This window comes from Aethalodelphis obliquidens, unplaced genomic scaffold, assembly GCF_003676395.1.
Source record: "Aethalodelphis obliquidens isolate GAN/ISIS:26980383/991018 unplaced genomic scaffold, ASM367639v1 scaffold24, whole genome shotgun sequence".
Lineage (NCBI taxonomy): Eukaryota > Metazoa > Chordata > Mammalia > Artiodactyla > Delphinidae > Aethalodelphis > Aethalodelphis obliquidens.
This window is the reverse complement of record NW_020837968.1, coordinates 4,599,526-4,616,930: the sequence shown is the minus strand read 5'-3', so window position 1 is coordinate 4,616,930 and position 17,405 is coordinate 4,599,526. Positions and strand designations below refer to the sequence as shown.

The 17,405-nt window shown below is 37.4% G+C and overlaps 1 protein-coding gene across 5 annotated transcripts in view; it reads right to left on the bottom strand.

The window, feature by feature from the left end:
- The window catches only part of UCHL5 (ubiquitin C-terminal hydrolase L5), a 44,577-nt gene that overhangs the window by 24,695 nt on the left and 2,477 nt on the right, over positions 1-17,405 (bottom strand). For all 5 annotated transcript variants that reach the window (XR_003436122.1, XM_027122168.1, XM_027122166.1 and 2 more), the window contains exons 2-3: positions 13,082-13,145; positions 11,267-11,372 (exon numbers count right to left, since the gene is read on the bottom strand). Coding sequence is in view for 4 of the 5 variants with exons in the window: in XM_027122168.1 (XP_026977969.1) it covers positions 11,267-11,372; positions 13,082-13,145 (170 nt within the window). In the remaining variant the exon portion in view is untranslated. The remainder of the gene's footprint in view (positions 1-11,266; positions 11,373-13,081; positions 13,146-17,405) is intronic.

Here is a 17,405-nt window from a genome sequence, read left to right as displayed (position 1 = left end):
TGACCGATTAAGGAAAAGTAACAGGAGATCTAGAATCCAATTAACATTGCTGCTGATTTATTTTAATATGTATTCTGAGTCACAGTTCTTTAGTAAATAAACTTGGATGAAAATTTTTAATGATTAAAGGAGACATCATAAAGGTCGTTAACTAAAACAAGACTTAGTGCTCCCTTATCTTGGGCCAAAATTATCTGGAGATGGGTTGGTAGAAGCGAAGTTAGCAGAAGTTAAAATTTATACTCATTCACACATCCTTTCAAAATGATGACACATTAAAGATATAATATGTACCCAATTCTAGGCTAGATGCTGAGGCTATGGCAGAGAATACTATCAAACATTCCTATGATCTAAGGACTTCAAGTCTGTAACCTATCACTTTAGGAATTTTTTTTTCAAACTCATCAAATTGTACACACTAAACATGTACAGTTTTTTGGTATACCAATTGTATTTCAATAAACCTGTTTTTTTTTTTTAAAGGAAAAAAAGAAAAAAATCTCGTGGTTACTGATACTTCTCTTCAGGTGTTAATAAGGATTTACACTGTCATTTTGCATATGTGTGAAGAAGTTGTTACGGTGTGCATCAGTGTAAACATACCTCTTCAGGTTTTTAAATGAGTTAAGTGCCACCAAGTGGTTATGTTATAAATGGCACAGTGGTCCCCTTATCCTTGGGGGATATCTTCCAAGACTCCCAATGGATGCCTCAAACATGGATAGTACCAACCCCTATATATATCATGTTTTTCCCTAAACTAACAGGCTGGTAGCACACATGAGGGACAAAGGGATGCATCCCACGTGGGACAGTGAAGGACAGAATGAGATTTCATCACACTATTCAGAATGGCACACAATTTAAAACTTACAGTTTATTTCTGGAATTTTCCATTTAATATTTCAGCCAGAGTTGACTGAAACCATGGAAAGTAAAACAGCAGGTAAGGGGGGAATACCGTACAGAATTACCAAAAAAAAAAAAAATTAAGACATTAAAAAGTGCACAGCCATTCATTCGTTCAAATATTTATTACTGAGAACTCACTGTGTGCTAGACATTGTGATAAATACTGAATACACAGTGAACAAGAGACATGTGGTCCTTGTCCTCGTGAAACACTTAAAAACCACCTCATATACATCCACTTGGGAGAATTTTAACTTCATCTTTCTTCACAAAAAATTATTGCAGAATAAATTATATATATAGTCCCCAACGAGAAGGGGATGAACAAGGAACAAATTAAGACGAGATGCTCAAGAGACAATGGACACACTGGTATGTATCAGTATGCTTGTAATCAGAGCACAGGGTCATTGGTTACCTCGTAAATCAGTGCCTTTAAGCAATTAGGAGTTCATGCTAGGAGTAAGAGATTTTTAATAGGAAATAACAGTAAATACAGTGATTCAGAAAGGTTCAGTTTAAGACAATTTACAGGAGAGACTGAAGGCGGCTAAAAACAAACAAGATCCACTGGGTTGCTACTCTAATGCTAGTATGAAATAATAAAGGGCAATAGATTAATGGAGCAGGACCCATTAAAAGCAGGAGCACCCAAATATGCGAGTCAGTATTCTAGGAGTCAGGAATATAACTAAAAATAAAATCAGATTAAAAAGAATAAGGGGATAGTAATAACAACCATATAAAACAATTTTGTAAATTTAAGCTAAAATGCAGAAATTAAAAAAAAATCTTACCAGAACTAAGTCAAGAAAAAATAAGTAGCCCAAATAAGTCTTTTAACTATTAAATTGAAGTGGTAGTTAAAAATATACTCACAAAGAAAATACCAGGCACAGATGGCTTTATAGGCCAATTCTATCAAAATTTGAAGAAAGAGACGATCTAAATTTTAGATGGTCTAAACTGCCCAAATTCTTCAGGACAATAAGAAAAAGAGGAAATTCCAACTCAATTCATGAAGCAAGCACAACCCTAATACTAAAACTATTCAAAGCCATTACAAGAAAGGAAAATTAAGGCCATTTCATTCATAAATATAGATGTAGAAATTCTAAACACATATTACTGAATTAAATTCAACAGTGCATAAAAAGAGAATATGGGCTTACCTCAGATATGGAAGAATGACCAACTGGGCTTATCTCAGATATGGAAGAATGATTTAATATTAGAAAAATTCATAAACATAACTAACCATATTAACCTATTAAGAGGAAAAATAAACATGATCATCTCAATAGATGCAGAAAAGCATTTGAAAAAAACTTAATCCTTCCATAATAAGGACACTTGCTAAATTATTAAAAGAATGTCCTTACCTGAACATTAAGAAAAAACAATCTGAAATGGGAAATGGTAAAAAGCATTCCCTTTAAAATCACAATGATTTTACTGGAGGTCTTAACCAGTCAATAAGATAAGAAAAATAAATTAGAGACATAAGGATTCAAAATGAGGAGACAAAACTGCTTTGTTTGACATAGTAATTTAGATAGAACCCCCCCAAAACCAATAAATAATAGAGATAATAGAGGTTAGCAAGATGGCTAAATATAATATTAAGACATAAGAATGAATTACATTTTTTTATACCAGCAACAAACACCTAGAAAATGTAACTGAAGAAAAGATGATTTATAATTATAACAAAGAGGTCAAGGAATTAAGATAAATCTAATAAAAGATGTAAAACCTCTATAAAGAAAATTATGCAACATATAAAAGATAATAAAAGCATATCTAAAAATAAATAGATAAAAGCAGATCTAAATAGAGATACATAATACGTTTATGACTTAGTATCATGAAGATATAAATTCTCCCCAAATTGATACATATATTCAATGCTATTCCAGTCAAAAGTCCAAAAGAATTTTTCATACAATTTGATAAGATGACGCTGAGATTTATATGAAGAACATAGGGTCAAGAATAGCAAGGATATTTTTGAAAAAGAGAGGGAGAAGAGACACGACCTATTAGATATAAGAACTTATGAAGAAGTGAAAGGAATTAAGACAGTGTGGTATTGGCAGAGACAGACAAATTGATCAGTAGAGTTCAGAAAACACACACACACACACACACACACACACACACGGAACTATGGTACACAACAGAGGTGGCATGTCCGATAAATAGGGAAAATAATGGACGTTTAATAAATGAGGTTAGAAAAAAAGGGTGATCCACATGGAAAAAGATAAAATTGAAACCCTGCCTCATATACCAAAATCCAACTCCCAATGAATTATGGACATAGATATCAAAAATTAAAATTTAAATGCATAGGTAAATATCTTTTACAAATTCAGATAGATAACAATTTCTTAAACGAAGCACTGGCTCTAAAATACAAAATTCGGGCTTCCCTAGTGGCGCAGTGGTTAAGAGTCCGCCTGCCAATGCAGGGGACACAGGTTTGAGCCCTGGTCTGGGAAGATCCCACATGCTATGGAGCAACTAAGCCCGTGCCCCACAGCTACTGAGCCTGTGCTCTGGAGCCCACGAGCCACGACTACTAAGGCCCACGCACCTAGAGCCCATGCTCCGCAACAAGAGAAGCCACTGCAATGAGAAGCCTGCACACTGCAACAAAGAGTAGCACCCGCTCACAGCAACTAGAGAAAGCCAGCGCGCAGCAATGAAGACCCAACACAGCCAAAAATAATAATAAATAAAATAAATTTATAAAAATAAATAAACAAAACACAAAATTCTATTCATCAAAAGACACCCAGAAAAGGTAAAACAATAAGGTGCCAACTTGGAGAAGCAGTATCATGGAGATATAAACAACACCTACAAATCAAAAAGTACAATTAGTCCTACAGAAAAATAATTTAAGAATTTCACAGAAGAAACACATATGGCCACTAAGTAAGTACATCAACATCCTTTCAACATGATTAGTGCCCAGGGAGATGTAAACCAAGACCATAATGAAGTACCATTTTAGAATGAGCTGGCTGGCAAAAATCAAAAAGGCCTCTGGTGCAATGGTTGAGAATCTGCCTGCCAATGCAGGGGACATGGGTTTGAGCCCTGGTCTGGGAAGATCCCACATGCTGCAGAGCAACTAAGTCCGTGCGCCACAACTACTGAACCTGCGCTCTAGAGCCCACAAACCACAACTACTGAGCCTGCGAGCCACAACTACTGAAGCCCACGCGCCTAGAGCCTGTGCTCCAGAACAAGAGAGGCCACCGCAATGAAGAGCAGCCCCCGCTCGCCACAACTAGAGAAAGCCCACACGCAGCAACAAAGACCCAACAACGAAGACCCAATGCAGCCATAAATAAATAAATTTATTTAAAAAAAAACGGTCTGACAATATCACATATTGGAGTATGTGGCTACACAGTAACTCAGATATTGCTAGTAGGGGTGTAAACTGGAGTATCTACTTCCGAAAGCACTTGGATATTTCCTCCTAATGTTACATTTACCTATCAGAAGAAGCACTGTTGTACTTCTACATATGTACCAGGAGAAATTTGCACAAATACAACAGGAGACGTACAAAAATGTATATAGCCACACAGTTTACAGTAATGCAAGTGAAAACTCAAATGCCAATCTACAAAGAGTAAACAATTACTTACTCTTCATGCACATTCGTGCAATTACCATTGTGCAGCATGCAAAATAAGTTAACTATTATGATAAACAACTAGTGGATAAATCTTAAAATATTAAGTCAAAAAAGTAAGTCTCCCAAAACTACAAAGAGCATGATACTTTTTATCAAGTTAAAATTTTATATACACACAGCCTTTTTAGGATTAGAAAAAGTACAGAAAGTGGAAAGCAAGGAAACGATATACAGAACTCCACATGCAGGTTACTTGGATGAAAGGAGGGAGGATGAGGGCTATGTGGGACAATGGGTGGGACAGAAGGAAATGATAGTTAGATGACGGTTATCCAGGCAGTGAGTTCTTAGGTGCTTACTACATTACTTAGTCACCAAATAAGTAAACAAATAAATAAAAGGAGGACATGAGCGTGTGCCATCAGTCAAGAATTATCATAATTCCATGTTGTGTACCTGAAGATCAATTTTTTAAAAAGGAAAAAAGAAAAACGCACTCATCATCACTGACTGATCTGTCCTCTTCCTTCATCACGTCTAATCATCACACATTAAAGGTGCTAGTTACTCTACCTCCTGAGTATTAATCAAATCTGTTCACATCTATCACTACTAACAGTCTTTTACCTGCTTTTGCATGGACTTCTACAAAAGCCTTCTGATATGTAGTCTCATGTTCTTACACCACTCCCTCCTCCTCAAACGCATTCCCCACACTGTAGCCAAAGTGATCTCTTCTAAATGAAAATCTGATCACGTCACCCTTCTTAAAACACCTCAATAACCTTCTACTGCTCTTAGGATACAGACAAAAGGCTCAAGCATGCTCTGCCTCTGTCCACACCTTGGCAGGAAGTGGAGAGTTATTCTCTATTATCCACCTTCTCCCTCTTCCAGATGAACAGAGGACCCAAATTTTATCTGGGTCCATGTCCGCCTGGAATGAGGACAGCTTCCCCCTCTACTGCTAAGTACAGTCATGTGACTGAGTTCTGGACAAAGAGAAGAAAGCATGTAACATGAGCAAGTTCTAGAAAACGTCCGTAAAAAGAGAGGAGTGTGTTGTCCGCTTCTACTGTCTTGAATGTGGAATTCAGATAGAACGGCTGAAAGTCCAACAACCACCTCAGACCATGAAGTAACCTTTGGAATAGAAAGCACACACAAAGGAACAAAACAAAAGAGCCTGCCATCTCGACGTGCTCCACGGTGAATGAGAAAGAGAAAAACGTGTGTTTCTTATAAACCATTGTTTCTCTATACCTAATCATACTGAACCCTGACTACCACACTGCTTGCTCAGCTTCATCATCTCATACCGCCCTGCCTGTGCTGTCTCTAGTCCAGCTACACTGGCCTTCCTGTAACAGTACATTTTACTAGCCTTACTCCCTTTTACTATAAAGCTGTTAGTAATCTGGGATGATCCTCAACCTCTTTCCCCTAGTTAATACCTACTTAACCTTTAGATTTCAGCTGAAATGTCACTTACTCAGAGAAGCTTTCTCAGATCTCCCTGAAGAGTTCAGTCTCATTTTTATGTGTGCAGTGAAGAATCTAGTCTTGCCCTAAGAGAGGCTTGACCTTTGCCCTTGGCTCCTGGGAGGTGATCTCTAAGCTCTTGAGAAGCCACGCCTCCTCACAAAAGTGTCTTCGTTTACCTGGGGGCTGTGGGCCACGCAGATAGTCTCACGGTGTGACTTAGGGTGGGTTCTGAGTCGACAGTATCATCTCAGCCTCCAGGGTGGCTGGAGACTGAGGGCCAATAAAAACTCGATACCAAGAATCGGCTGAGATGGCCTGAGTGGCAGCACTCTGCACACTCACACATCACTGCCACTCAAGTTACAGCTCTGGCTTTGACTCCCCTGGGCGAAGACCACGCGCAGCTTTCCTGCACTCCGCCCTGTGTGTCTCTTCCCTTGGCTGAATTTAATCTGTGTCCTTTCACTGTAACGAACTATGTGACTCTAGCAGATTTTGGTGAGGTCTATGAGTTTTTCTAACAAATTACAGAACCTGAGGGTGGTCTTGGGGACTCCCCTAACTTGCAAGTATCAGAAGTCAGGGTGGTTTGTGGTACCCAAGACTCTGTAGTTGGTGTCCGAAGGGAGGGTAGTCTTAATAGATTATTTTTGAACTTCACAATACGGTTCTCATTTCACTCCATGCAGCACGTATTGCCACTGTAATTTTGTATTTCACTGATTAATACCAATCTCCTCCACTAAGCTCTAAACACCCTTGAGGAGAGGGCTCCTGACTGTTTATCATTCCCCAAGCACCTGGCACAGTGTCTGACACATTGCAGACACTCAATCATTCTTTCCTGAAAGACTGAACAGGTGGAGTCACACAAACCTAGTACCAATGACCTAAAGCAATAAGTCAGACAGACCTTAGCTTTCTCATCAGTGAAACAGTAACAAGACAACAATGTTCTGCAGAGAAGCATTACCAAAAGGGTCATTCCTGGATCCTTATACACAAATTGTAACTACTAGAAGACACCTTTTCTAGATATTTTGTTACTCAATGATCCACACATATGCACACTTCCAATTAGAGCATATGATTAGCATAAGACAGGCAGTATTACCTCTCTAAAATGACGCAATTCCATCCATAAATACCAAAACTATGTATTTAGTTAATCTGTATGACATTATCACAAATAAATATAATTTTATTTAAATGTTTTAAATATCTGAAAATATTCCTCAGAGTCCAGAGACCCTGGATTGGAAATCTTTACTATAAGCTCTTGAAGCCTAGAACCAAGGATTATATATTTATGTAATATATACTATAAAATTTCTAGCACAGGTTCATAGGAGGCATACACTAAAAAGACAGATAGATATTATTGTTGAATTACTGATAAGTTTAATAGAAACTGTTGGCATAATATAGTATAAAAAAATACAATATAATTGGGAAATTACTAATCTGGCATATTAATAAACATGGCAGGAATAATGTAATACAAATAAAACATTAAATTATAGTAAGGTAGAAATGTAATACAGAACTAGAAAAGTAGCAAGGGACTCTAGAAATTATAAATTCATACTCCAGTATCATTTTTTTTTCTTTGTAGAGTACTTTCTTATACCTTAAAAATACCTAGGCCTCTATAAGTCAGTCATTGTTAGTGTCTTAGTGAATCCTAGGGTTCTTTAACTGCAATATTCTTTCTACATTTATCAGATACCTACTATGTGTCAGGGATTATACATGAAAACTCCTGGGTTTACAATTTAGTAAGGAAGAAATATAATTAAATATACACACAAATATATATGGAAAAAATCTTGAAAAATATAAACTGTTTTAAGTGGTTATCTCTGGAGCAGGAATTATAATGGACTTTTATTTTCTACATTGTACATTTATAATGCTTACATTTTTTTTTTTTTTTTTTTGCGTTACGCGGGCCTCTCACTGCTGTGACCTCTCCCGTTGTGGAGCACAGGCTCCAGACGCGCAGGCTCAGCGGCCATGGCTCACAGGCCCAGCCGCTCCGCGGCATGTGGGATCCTCCCAGACCGGGGCACGAACCCACGTCCCCTGCATCAGCAGGCGGACTCTCAACCACTGCACCACCAGGGAAGCCCTATAATGCTTACATTTTATATCATGGGTATAGATTCTTATATACCATAAAAAAAAAAAAAAATGTCTTTAAAAGGAGAAAAATCACCTGAAGGACCAAACTATCTGTCCCCTACTTTTTCTCTACTACCTAGATCTTGAAAATCACAAACAGTGATTATAATTATTATAGTACAGTGATAAATATTACAATTTATAAATGGATTATTTGTGTTAGAGAAATAATTAGAATCTCAAAATGTTTATCATTAAGAAATTTAGTTAAATAAATTATAGGACGCTTACACTAAGAATACTTTTAAAAGAGGTGGTGTTGTGATATGGTTAAGAGTGTGGACTTCAAGGCAACAGTGCCTGGGTTTGCACCCAGGTCTCCCATTGACTAGCTACATAACTTGGGCAAGTTTCTTAACCTCTCTGGGACTCAGTTTCCACATCTGTGAAATGACGAGGAACCTGTAAAACCACATAGGGTCATTGTGAGGATCAGTTACTACAAATAAATTAATACTAAAAAATAATACATATAAAAGTACCTGATAAGCCTTCAATATGTTAGCTAATACTGTTATGTGCACTGAAAGTCAAACTTTTATCATTAAGTGAAGAAAGATGCAAAATATTTTGCACAACAGTACAACTTCAGGAAAAAAAAAAAGATAATAAGAATGTGTTAACAAGTGAATAGAAAATGTGGGAGGCAGTATGGCAGGTGGAACAACCAACCTGGGCTTTAGACCTAGGTTTAAATTCTGGATCCACCATGTACTAGCTGTGTGACCTCAGGCAAGTAAGTTAATTTTTCTAGGCCTCAATTTCTTCATCTGTGAAATGAGGGTAATACCTCATAGGGCCGTAGCAAGGGTCAAATAAATAATATATCTAAAGCACAATATCTGGCACACAACAAACATCGTAAATGTGGGCTGTTGTTGGTACTGCTATGGTGATAGTTGTTACCAGTAAGAAGACACATGCCTGCCTTATCCACCATTACATCCCTAGGACCTAAAACAATGCCCAGCACAAAGGAGGTGCTCAACAACTACTCGTTGATTAAATGAATGAGTCAAACTGTTAGAAGGGGTTAGTAGATATGGGTGTGGAAGCACAGGGATATTCACTCATCACTATATATTTCTGTAACTTAAGATATTTTAAGTATACAATGATAAAATAATGTTCTCCAAACCCTTGAAGTAAAGCAAAAAAACGCTAATTTCTCTAAAAACACTCAATTTTTAAAAGTTGGGGGGGAAAATGGAAAGAAGTAATAAAATAAGAGAAAAAGGAAAAACAAGTTACTAAGTGGAATAGTAAACATTTGATTTAAAGGGCAGTAATGAGAATTAGCAGTTTTATTGTTTCCACCTTCCTAAAGGTTAATGAGATTATCTTAAGCAATTTTTTGAGTCTCAGAAATAAGTGCAATTTTCAAACAAATGAGATCATATTTAGCTTAGATTTTATACATTAATCAAACCTCTTTCATCATTCTCTTTTTCAGCTTTTCCAAACAATGGACTCCAAAATAAGGAGGCATCTAATAACGTTGGTTAAACGTTTCACTGTATACTCCAGAACAGCAGTTCTCAAAGTGTGGTCCATGTACCCCTGGAAATTCCTAAGACCCTTTTCAAGGGGTTTGTGAGCTCAAAATTGTTTCCATAATAATTCCAAAACAGTTTTTGCTTTTTTCCCCTGCTTTCTTATTTACACTGTAGCACAACAGCAATCGAGGGTAAAACTGCTGGTATTTTAGCATATACCTAGGCAGTGGCATTAAACTGTTTCACTGACACACGTGCGTAATTTTAAAAATTAACAAAACAAAAACCAGTTTTAGTGAAGAATGTCTTTGATAAAGCAGTAAATTTTTTATTATATTTTGACCTCAGAGTACAAGTGGTTGAGTGAAACAGGTGGTACAAATAAAGCACTTCAGCAAACCAAAACATGCCAGTTGATTCCATGAAAGGCATTAGTGAAATTGTTTGAACTGTCAGCTAAGTTGGCTGCTTTTTTCTTGGAACATCATTTTTTACTTGCAAGGACATACAGCAGACAAATACGGCTGTTCAGACGGTATCTGGCAGATATTTTCTTGAAAATGAGTGAAATGAGTCTATCACTTCAAGGAAAACATCTGATAGTATTTGTTGTCCTTCATAAAATTTGAATTCTCAAGTGAAAATTAGGATTTTGTAAGATTCAGATCCATAGATCCACCACTGTGAGTTTAAAAGTTTCAGGATACTTATCAATTCTTCTAATGATACAGATGCTGATATTAACAAATGTGACTTGTTGATAACATATATAATCATGTGTCAACATTTAGAAAATCTGCCTAAGTCGGTAAATTTTCAAAATGACCAATGCACAATGTTATAAGATCCTCCAAGAGTAAAAGATCCTTTTGAAGAGCAAGATAAACCAAAGGATTTTTATATATCAAAGTACAAAGTTCATTAGTATGATCTCAGATTTCACACTGCAACCAATCTTTAGGAGAGGAACATTTCTGGAGTTTTGATATAATATCAAAGAATATCCATAATTTCCTGGAAAAGAAATTAACATACTTCTCCCTCTCCAACTACACATATGTGTGAGACTAAATCATATACTTCAACCAAAAACAAAACAAAACGAAAACATTGCAACAGACTGAATAAAGAAGCTGATAGGAGAATCCAGCTGTGTGCTTAATATTAAGCCAGACATTAAAGATATTTACAAAAATGTAAAATAATGCGCTCATCTCACTACTTTTTTGCTTTGGTAAAGATATTTATGCTTCATTTAAAAAATTCATTAACATGTAATGAATTTATTGTTACTTTTAAAGCAATTAATAAATATTTTAAATGTCTCAGTTTTAATGTCTAAATGATAAATACTAATAAATATAACCCATATAAACAGAAGGTCTTTGGGGATCTCAATAATTTTTAAGAATGTGAAGGAGTCCTAGGACCGAGAAGTTTGAGAACTGAGACACTAGAGACACAGGTGGAAGAGTCCTGTTTGTAAAGAGGGTTGCTCTTGAGACTCCACAGTATCCAAGGACCATACCTGCTTGGCAAAAAATATCGTGTCAAGTCTGGAGTCCTGAACCACAGAGCCTGCTGGTTCTTCTCCTGGCTGCCACTTGAAAAGAAAAATCAACCCATGAACTGGCCTACAAAACAAAAAAATACAAATTAGTGACACCAAACCTTGCTTCTTTTAACACACTGTCAATATGTTAAGTTTTGGTCATTTACTTAACAAATACAATGCAAATGAAGTAAATTTGAGAAATTTTTTAAAGATTTCTATTGCTGTTCATAGTTACTAGAATGTTGCCCAAGACACGGCTAACAAAATTTTAAAAAAATACATCAATTAAAATGGAATTATTATGAAAGGAATAATCTCAAATCTGTGCATTATTCAATTCTACCTTATATTACCTCACTTAAAAACAGAAAGAACAACAACAACAAAAAAAACAGAAAGAACACAGCAAAACTAGAAGAAGCTGTTAACCCTAGACTGAATTCTGATATACATGAATAAAGTTCACATAGGATGTTTACAGATAAATGGCTGCTAGCATAAATACTAAGAAATATAGGACGTCACCTTCATGTAATTATTGGATGCATGAGCAACCGTCACACTACAGTATGACTGGATGTTGCATCTCACACATAATGAAATCATCACCTCCCCAAAGGAACGGTTGTTGCCCACAAACCGTTAAATCACCACTTTAGGATTCTCTCCAGTCTATCTCTCACCACTGCCTTCCAAGCAATAAAAATCTTTCCTATCCCTTAAAGACAGGTCAAATGATGCATCTTTAATTAACCTTCCCTGATCATCCAGCCAGAATTTCTCTCTTATTCCATCTAAAATGACTGCTCTCTTTGTGGGGAAGAAGAAAATAGGGGGGAGGGAACTGTCTCCTTACTATAAAAAACATATCCCTACAGTCCCCATTCCAGGACCGAAGAATGCTCCCCGCAGTGAAAACTCCCTAGCCCTCCATTTGCAATCCAGAGTCAATGCTTGGAGGTTGGGGGTTAAGGAGAGGCCCAGAGAAATCAGGACAGAGTAAGAGGAAGGTACTTCCTGGCATCAATATTTGGAATCTGAACTGTAACCTCCACAAGAAGCAATGTAATAATGTATTAAAAAAAGTTCTGGGACTTCCCTGGTGGCGCAGTGGTTGAGAGTCCACCTGCCAATGCAGGGGACACGGGTTGGAGCCCTGGTCCGGGAAGATCCCACATGCCGCGGAGCAACTAAGTCCGTGCGCCACAACTACTGAGCCTGCGCTCTAGAGCCCATGAGCCACAACTACTGAACCCACACACCTAGAGCCCGTGCTCTGCAACAAGAGAAGCCACCGCAATAAGAAGCCCATGCACCGCAACGAAGGGTGGCCCCCGCTCGCCGCAACTAGAGAAAGCCTGCGTGCAGCATGAAGACCCAACACAGCCAAAAATAAATTAATTTTTTTAAAGTTCTGAATTACTATTACTATACATTATCTGTCAAATATAGTTTTGTAGACTGGCCTATTATTCATGTGTTTTATGTTAAAATGTGTTCCATGTTCTAACAGTATTGATCTATAAGTGAAAGTTGTAAAAAAATCAACCTATCAGTACTTTGTTGATATGGAATTACAGAGACTTAGTTTTGAATCCCTTGCAAATTACTTATCTATGAGTCTCAGGTTCTTGGTTATAAAATGGGAATAATACCTACCTCACACAGCTGAAAAAAATCTTAAAGGAGATAATGTGTTCAGACTAAGGTAACCCAAGTAAAATAAACTCATGAAAGTTTGCTTAAGTATAGACATATTACTTTTAACGTAAGTAAAAACAAACTTACTTTAATTTTTCAAAATTCTCAGGCTCTAAACTCCATATTTCTTCTACTTGGGCTCCTCGGCAACCTGAAATAAGAAATTATTTCTTCAGAAGACAAAATAACTCATTTTTTTTCCTTCGCCACTAAATAAAATATTAACTGAAAGAAAAGCACATTTGGGGGCGATAAGACATGACAAATTAAAATGGTAAAACTGATAAAGCTCACAGTCAAATCCTAGTCCTACCTTTACTATTTCCTAATTATTATAGTGGGAGTATATTCCTTTGACAACTTTAAAAAGTTTCAAGATTTATTTTCACTGGACACCACCCCATGGCTCCTTCTCAGTCTCTCTCAATCTCTGGCTCCTCTTCATCCACTCCCTTCACTCAGCTGCTATGTTTCCACAGCTCTGCCCGCAGCCCCCTTTTTTCCTTACTGTACACTTTATTTTTAAAGTGGTAATAGGGGCATCCCTGGTGGCACAGTGGCTGAGAATCCGCCTGCCAATGCAGGGGACACGGGTTCGAGCCCTGGTCCGGGAAGATCCCACATGCCGCAGAACAACTAAGCTCGTGTGCCACAACTACTGAGCCTGCGCTCTAGAGCCCACGAGCCACAACTACTGAAGCCTGCATGCCTAGAGCCCGTGCTCCGCAACAAGAGAAGCCACCACAATGAGAAGCCCGCGCACCACAACAAAGAGTAGCCCCCGCTCGCTGCAACTAGAGAAAGCCCACGAACAGCAACAAAGACCCAACACAGCCAAAAATAAATAATAAAATAAAATAAATAAAAAAATAAAGTGGTAATAAATAGCTACCACTTAAGAGTGAATTTCAGAACACTATTTAGTTCTGACCCTTTTCCTAAATTCCAATTCTATACTTTAAAAATTTAATTTAATATCAACCACATCAGAGTCCCCCAAATATGTTCTTCTTCTACAACAGTGGTTCTCAACCAGGATGATGTTTTTTATGCCTCTGCACCCCCGACCCCCGCCAGGGAACATCTCAAAATGTCTGAAGACATTTTTACTGTCCCTACTGTCACTTGGGGGGCGGGGAGGTAGCATCTAGTAGGTAGAGGCCAGAGATACTGAACATCCTACATTGCACAGAATAGCTCCTGACAACAGAGAATTATCTGCCCCAAAGTGTCAAGACAAAATGAATTATCGGGCCCAAAGTGTCTAATCCCTGCAAGGCAAGGCAAGAGTACCAAGGTCGAGAACTGTGCTCTAGTAGTTCATATGGTGGTAATGGTGTACCGGTTAAGAGCCTGGCCTCCAAACTGCCAAGGTTTGAATCATGGCTCCTCCTTTTACCGGCTACATGACCACTGAACCTCTCTGTTCCCCATACTCATAGAGCTGTTGTGAGAAATAAATGAGATGACTTACTATCTCATAAGGTAATTTATTATGCATGAGATACATTTAATACAATGCCTCGGCAAAATGTCAGGTAGCATTATGATCACAACAGAAAAAAACAGCCTTATTTACCAGTAACTGCAATGTGTAAAGTGCTCTGAATGCATTTTCTCCAATCCCTGCAAGGAAAGTATTATATGGAAGAGGCTTAGGGATGTTAGGTGTCTTATCTAAATTCACTACAACTAATATATGCCAAAAAGTTAATTAAAACCCATGTCTGGTTCCAAAGTCTGGGCACTTTCTATTGTTCCAGATTATTTTCAAGTGAGTGCTGGAGAAGCCTTTAGATCACATGCAAAAATCTGTGGTTTAAAAAAAAAAAAAACTGGACCAACCAACTATGTGACTTTGGGCATTCATACCATTCAGTACCTCAATTTGCTCTGCTCAGCAAATATCTATTAGCTCCCACCCAAGCATTAAAGATACAGGTACAAGGAGAGTTACTTCATTATTTGTAGTAGAGAAGAACTAGAAACAACCTGAATGTCTAGAACAGGTTGCTAGACATCCACATACATTAAGTTGGGAAAAAAAGCTTGTTTAAGTGTGAACCTATATTTATACGTGTTATCAAGAAAGGGCACAAAAGAACACTAATGCACTTAACACTGGTTATGCTATTGGAAATCAACTGTAAAAAGGCCAAACGTTAAAACATTGCACATATCATACAAAAACACAACAAAAGCCACTGAATTAAAAGAGCCCCAAAATATTTTGCAAAGGTATAATTTCAAGTGGTGACACTGTTTAAATAACCTTATGTTAGACACATACACATCTCTGTGTAAGGAAAACATAGTACTTAACTGTTAGCATCTATCTCCTTATATACATTCAATTCTAATAATCCCCTATGTACATTCAATTTCAAATAATGCATGGTATAATGGAAAGAGAAATAAGCAATGATTCAAGAGAACTAGGTTGTAATTCTAGCACTGCCTTTAAGTTCTTTACCTTGAGTGAGAACATGTCTTTGAGCCTCACTTTCCTCATGTTTAAAACAAGAATACTACCTGCTTCATCCAATCCACACAATTCTTGTGAGGTATACGTTCTCAAATACCAAACACAGAGAATCACCATGCTGATTCCTCTAATATATTCTAGTAAAAAGTTGAGTGGGGTGGGGGGTAGGCTTTAAAAAGTTAATGATTCACTGGTATTTAACAAATACATTCAGCCCTCTGTATCCAACGGGTTCTGGGTCCGCGGATTCAACCAACCGCAGGTTGAAAGTATCTGCCAAGCATGGTATTAGGCCCTAACAAGGACAGGAAATAATAAACTATTTTAACAATGCTTAAGAACTTCAACCTAGTAGGAAACAAGCTCATATAACTCAAAGACTGTGCAGTCTGCATGTTTTGCATATAAAAGGTACACGGGATGCGTTCTGGAAGTTAAGAGGTAGCCAACTATCCTTGCTGATCAGAAAAAACTTTAATGTATAGTTAAACTGGGGGACTTCCCTGGCGGTCCAGTGGTTAAGACTCCCTGCTTCCAATGCAAGGGGCTCGGGTTTGAACCCTAGTCAGGGAATTAAGAACCCACATGCCACGCGGCCAAAAAAATTAAATAAATAAATAATTTAAAAATAGTTGAACTGGGTCTTAAATAGGATGACCAAATAATCTGTCATTCAAACCAGAACACCTCTTTTATTAAATTGATTTTACTTAATAGGACATTAAATAAATTTTTAAATTAAAATGTTTTAAAATATTTATATCTTGACTAACACATTTGTATTATAGTACTGGTGGCTCCGTAAAACAGTCTATTCAAAAACCAATTCTAAAAATAATTTTCTTAACAATATACCTGGAGTCTTTCTCCCCAAGAAAAATACTCTTGGGGAGTATTTTTATAGCCTACACATAAGGCTATACTGTTTATTTATTACCTCTTGAGTGAACTTTGGTAATTTGCGTCTTTAAAGGAATTTGGACATGTCATCCAAGTTGTCAAATTTATTTGCATAAATATTAAAATATTCACTTATCCTTTTAATATCTAGAATCCGGGACTTCCCTGGTGGCGCAGTGGTTAAGAATCCGCCTGCCAACGCAGGGGACACGGGTTTGATCCCTGGTCCGGGAAGATCCCACGTGCCACGGAGCAACTAAGTCCGTGAGCCACAACTACTGAGCCTATGATCTAGAGCCCATGAGCCACAACTACTGAGCCCACGTGCCACAACTACTGAAGCCCTCACGTCCAGAGCCTGTGCTCTGCAACAAGAGAAGCCACTGCAATGAGAAGCCTGTGCACTGCAACAAAGAGTAGCCCCCGCTCGCCGCAACTAGAGAAAGCCCACACGCAGCAACGAAGACCCAATCCAGCCAAAAAATAACTATTTAATTTTTTTAAAAAATCTGTAGAATCTGTAGTGATGTCATCTCTCTTATTCCTGATATTGGTCATTTGTCTCCTCTCTTTCTTCTGATCAGTCTGACTACAGGTTTATGCATTTTATTGACCTTTGAGAAACCAGCTTTTGGTTTCATTGACTTTCTCCACTATTTTTCTCTTTTCTGTTTTACTAATTTCAACTCTGATCTCTATTACTTCCTTTTATCTGCTTACTTTAGGTTTAATTTACTCATCTTCTTCTAGTTTCTTGAAGGGAAAGCTGAGGTCACTGATTTGTTGTAGTAAATCTAGTCCCTGTTACTCTATCTTGGCTGGAAGCAGAAATATACAGCCTCTATTTTCAATTAGTAGACTATCCTAGTTTGTTTTGCTGCATTTATGAATTATGTATGCATTGTATCAATTGAAAGTATAGTTCTGCTCCATCAGTTTCTTAATTTAATAAGAACTTTGTTTTACCATGACGTTATAGTCCACCAAAAATTTTATTTAATATATTCACTGAACTCAAATAATTTC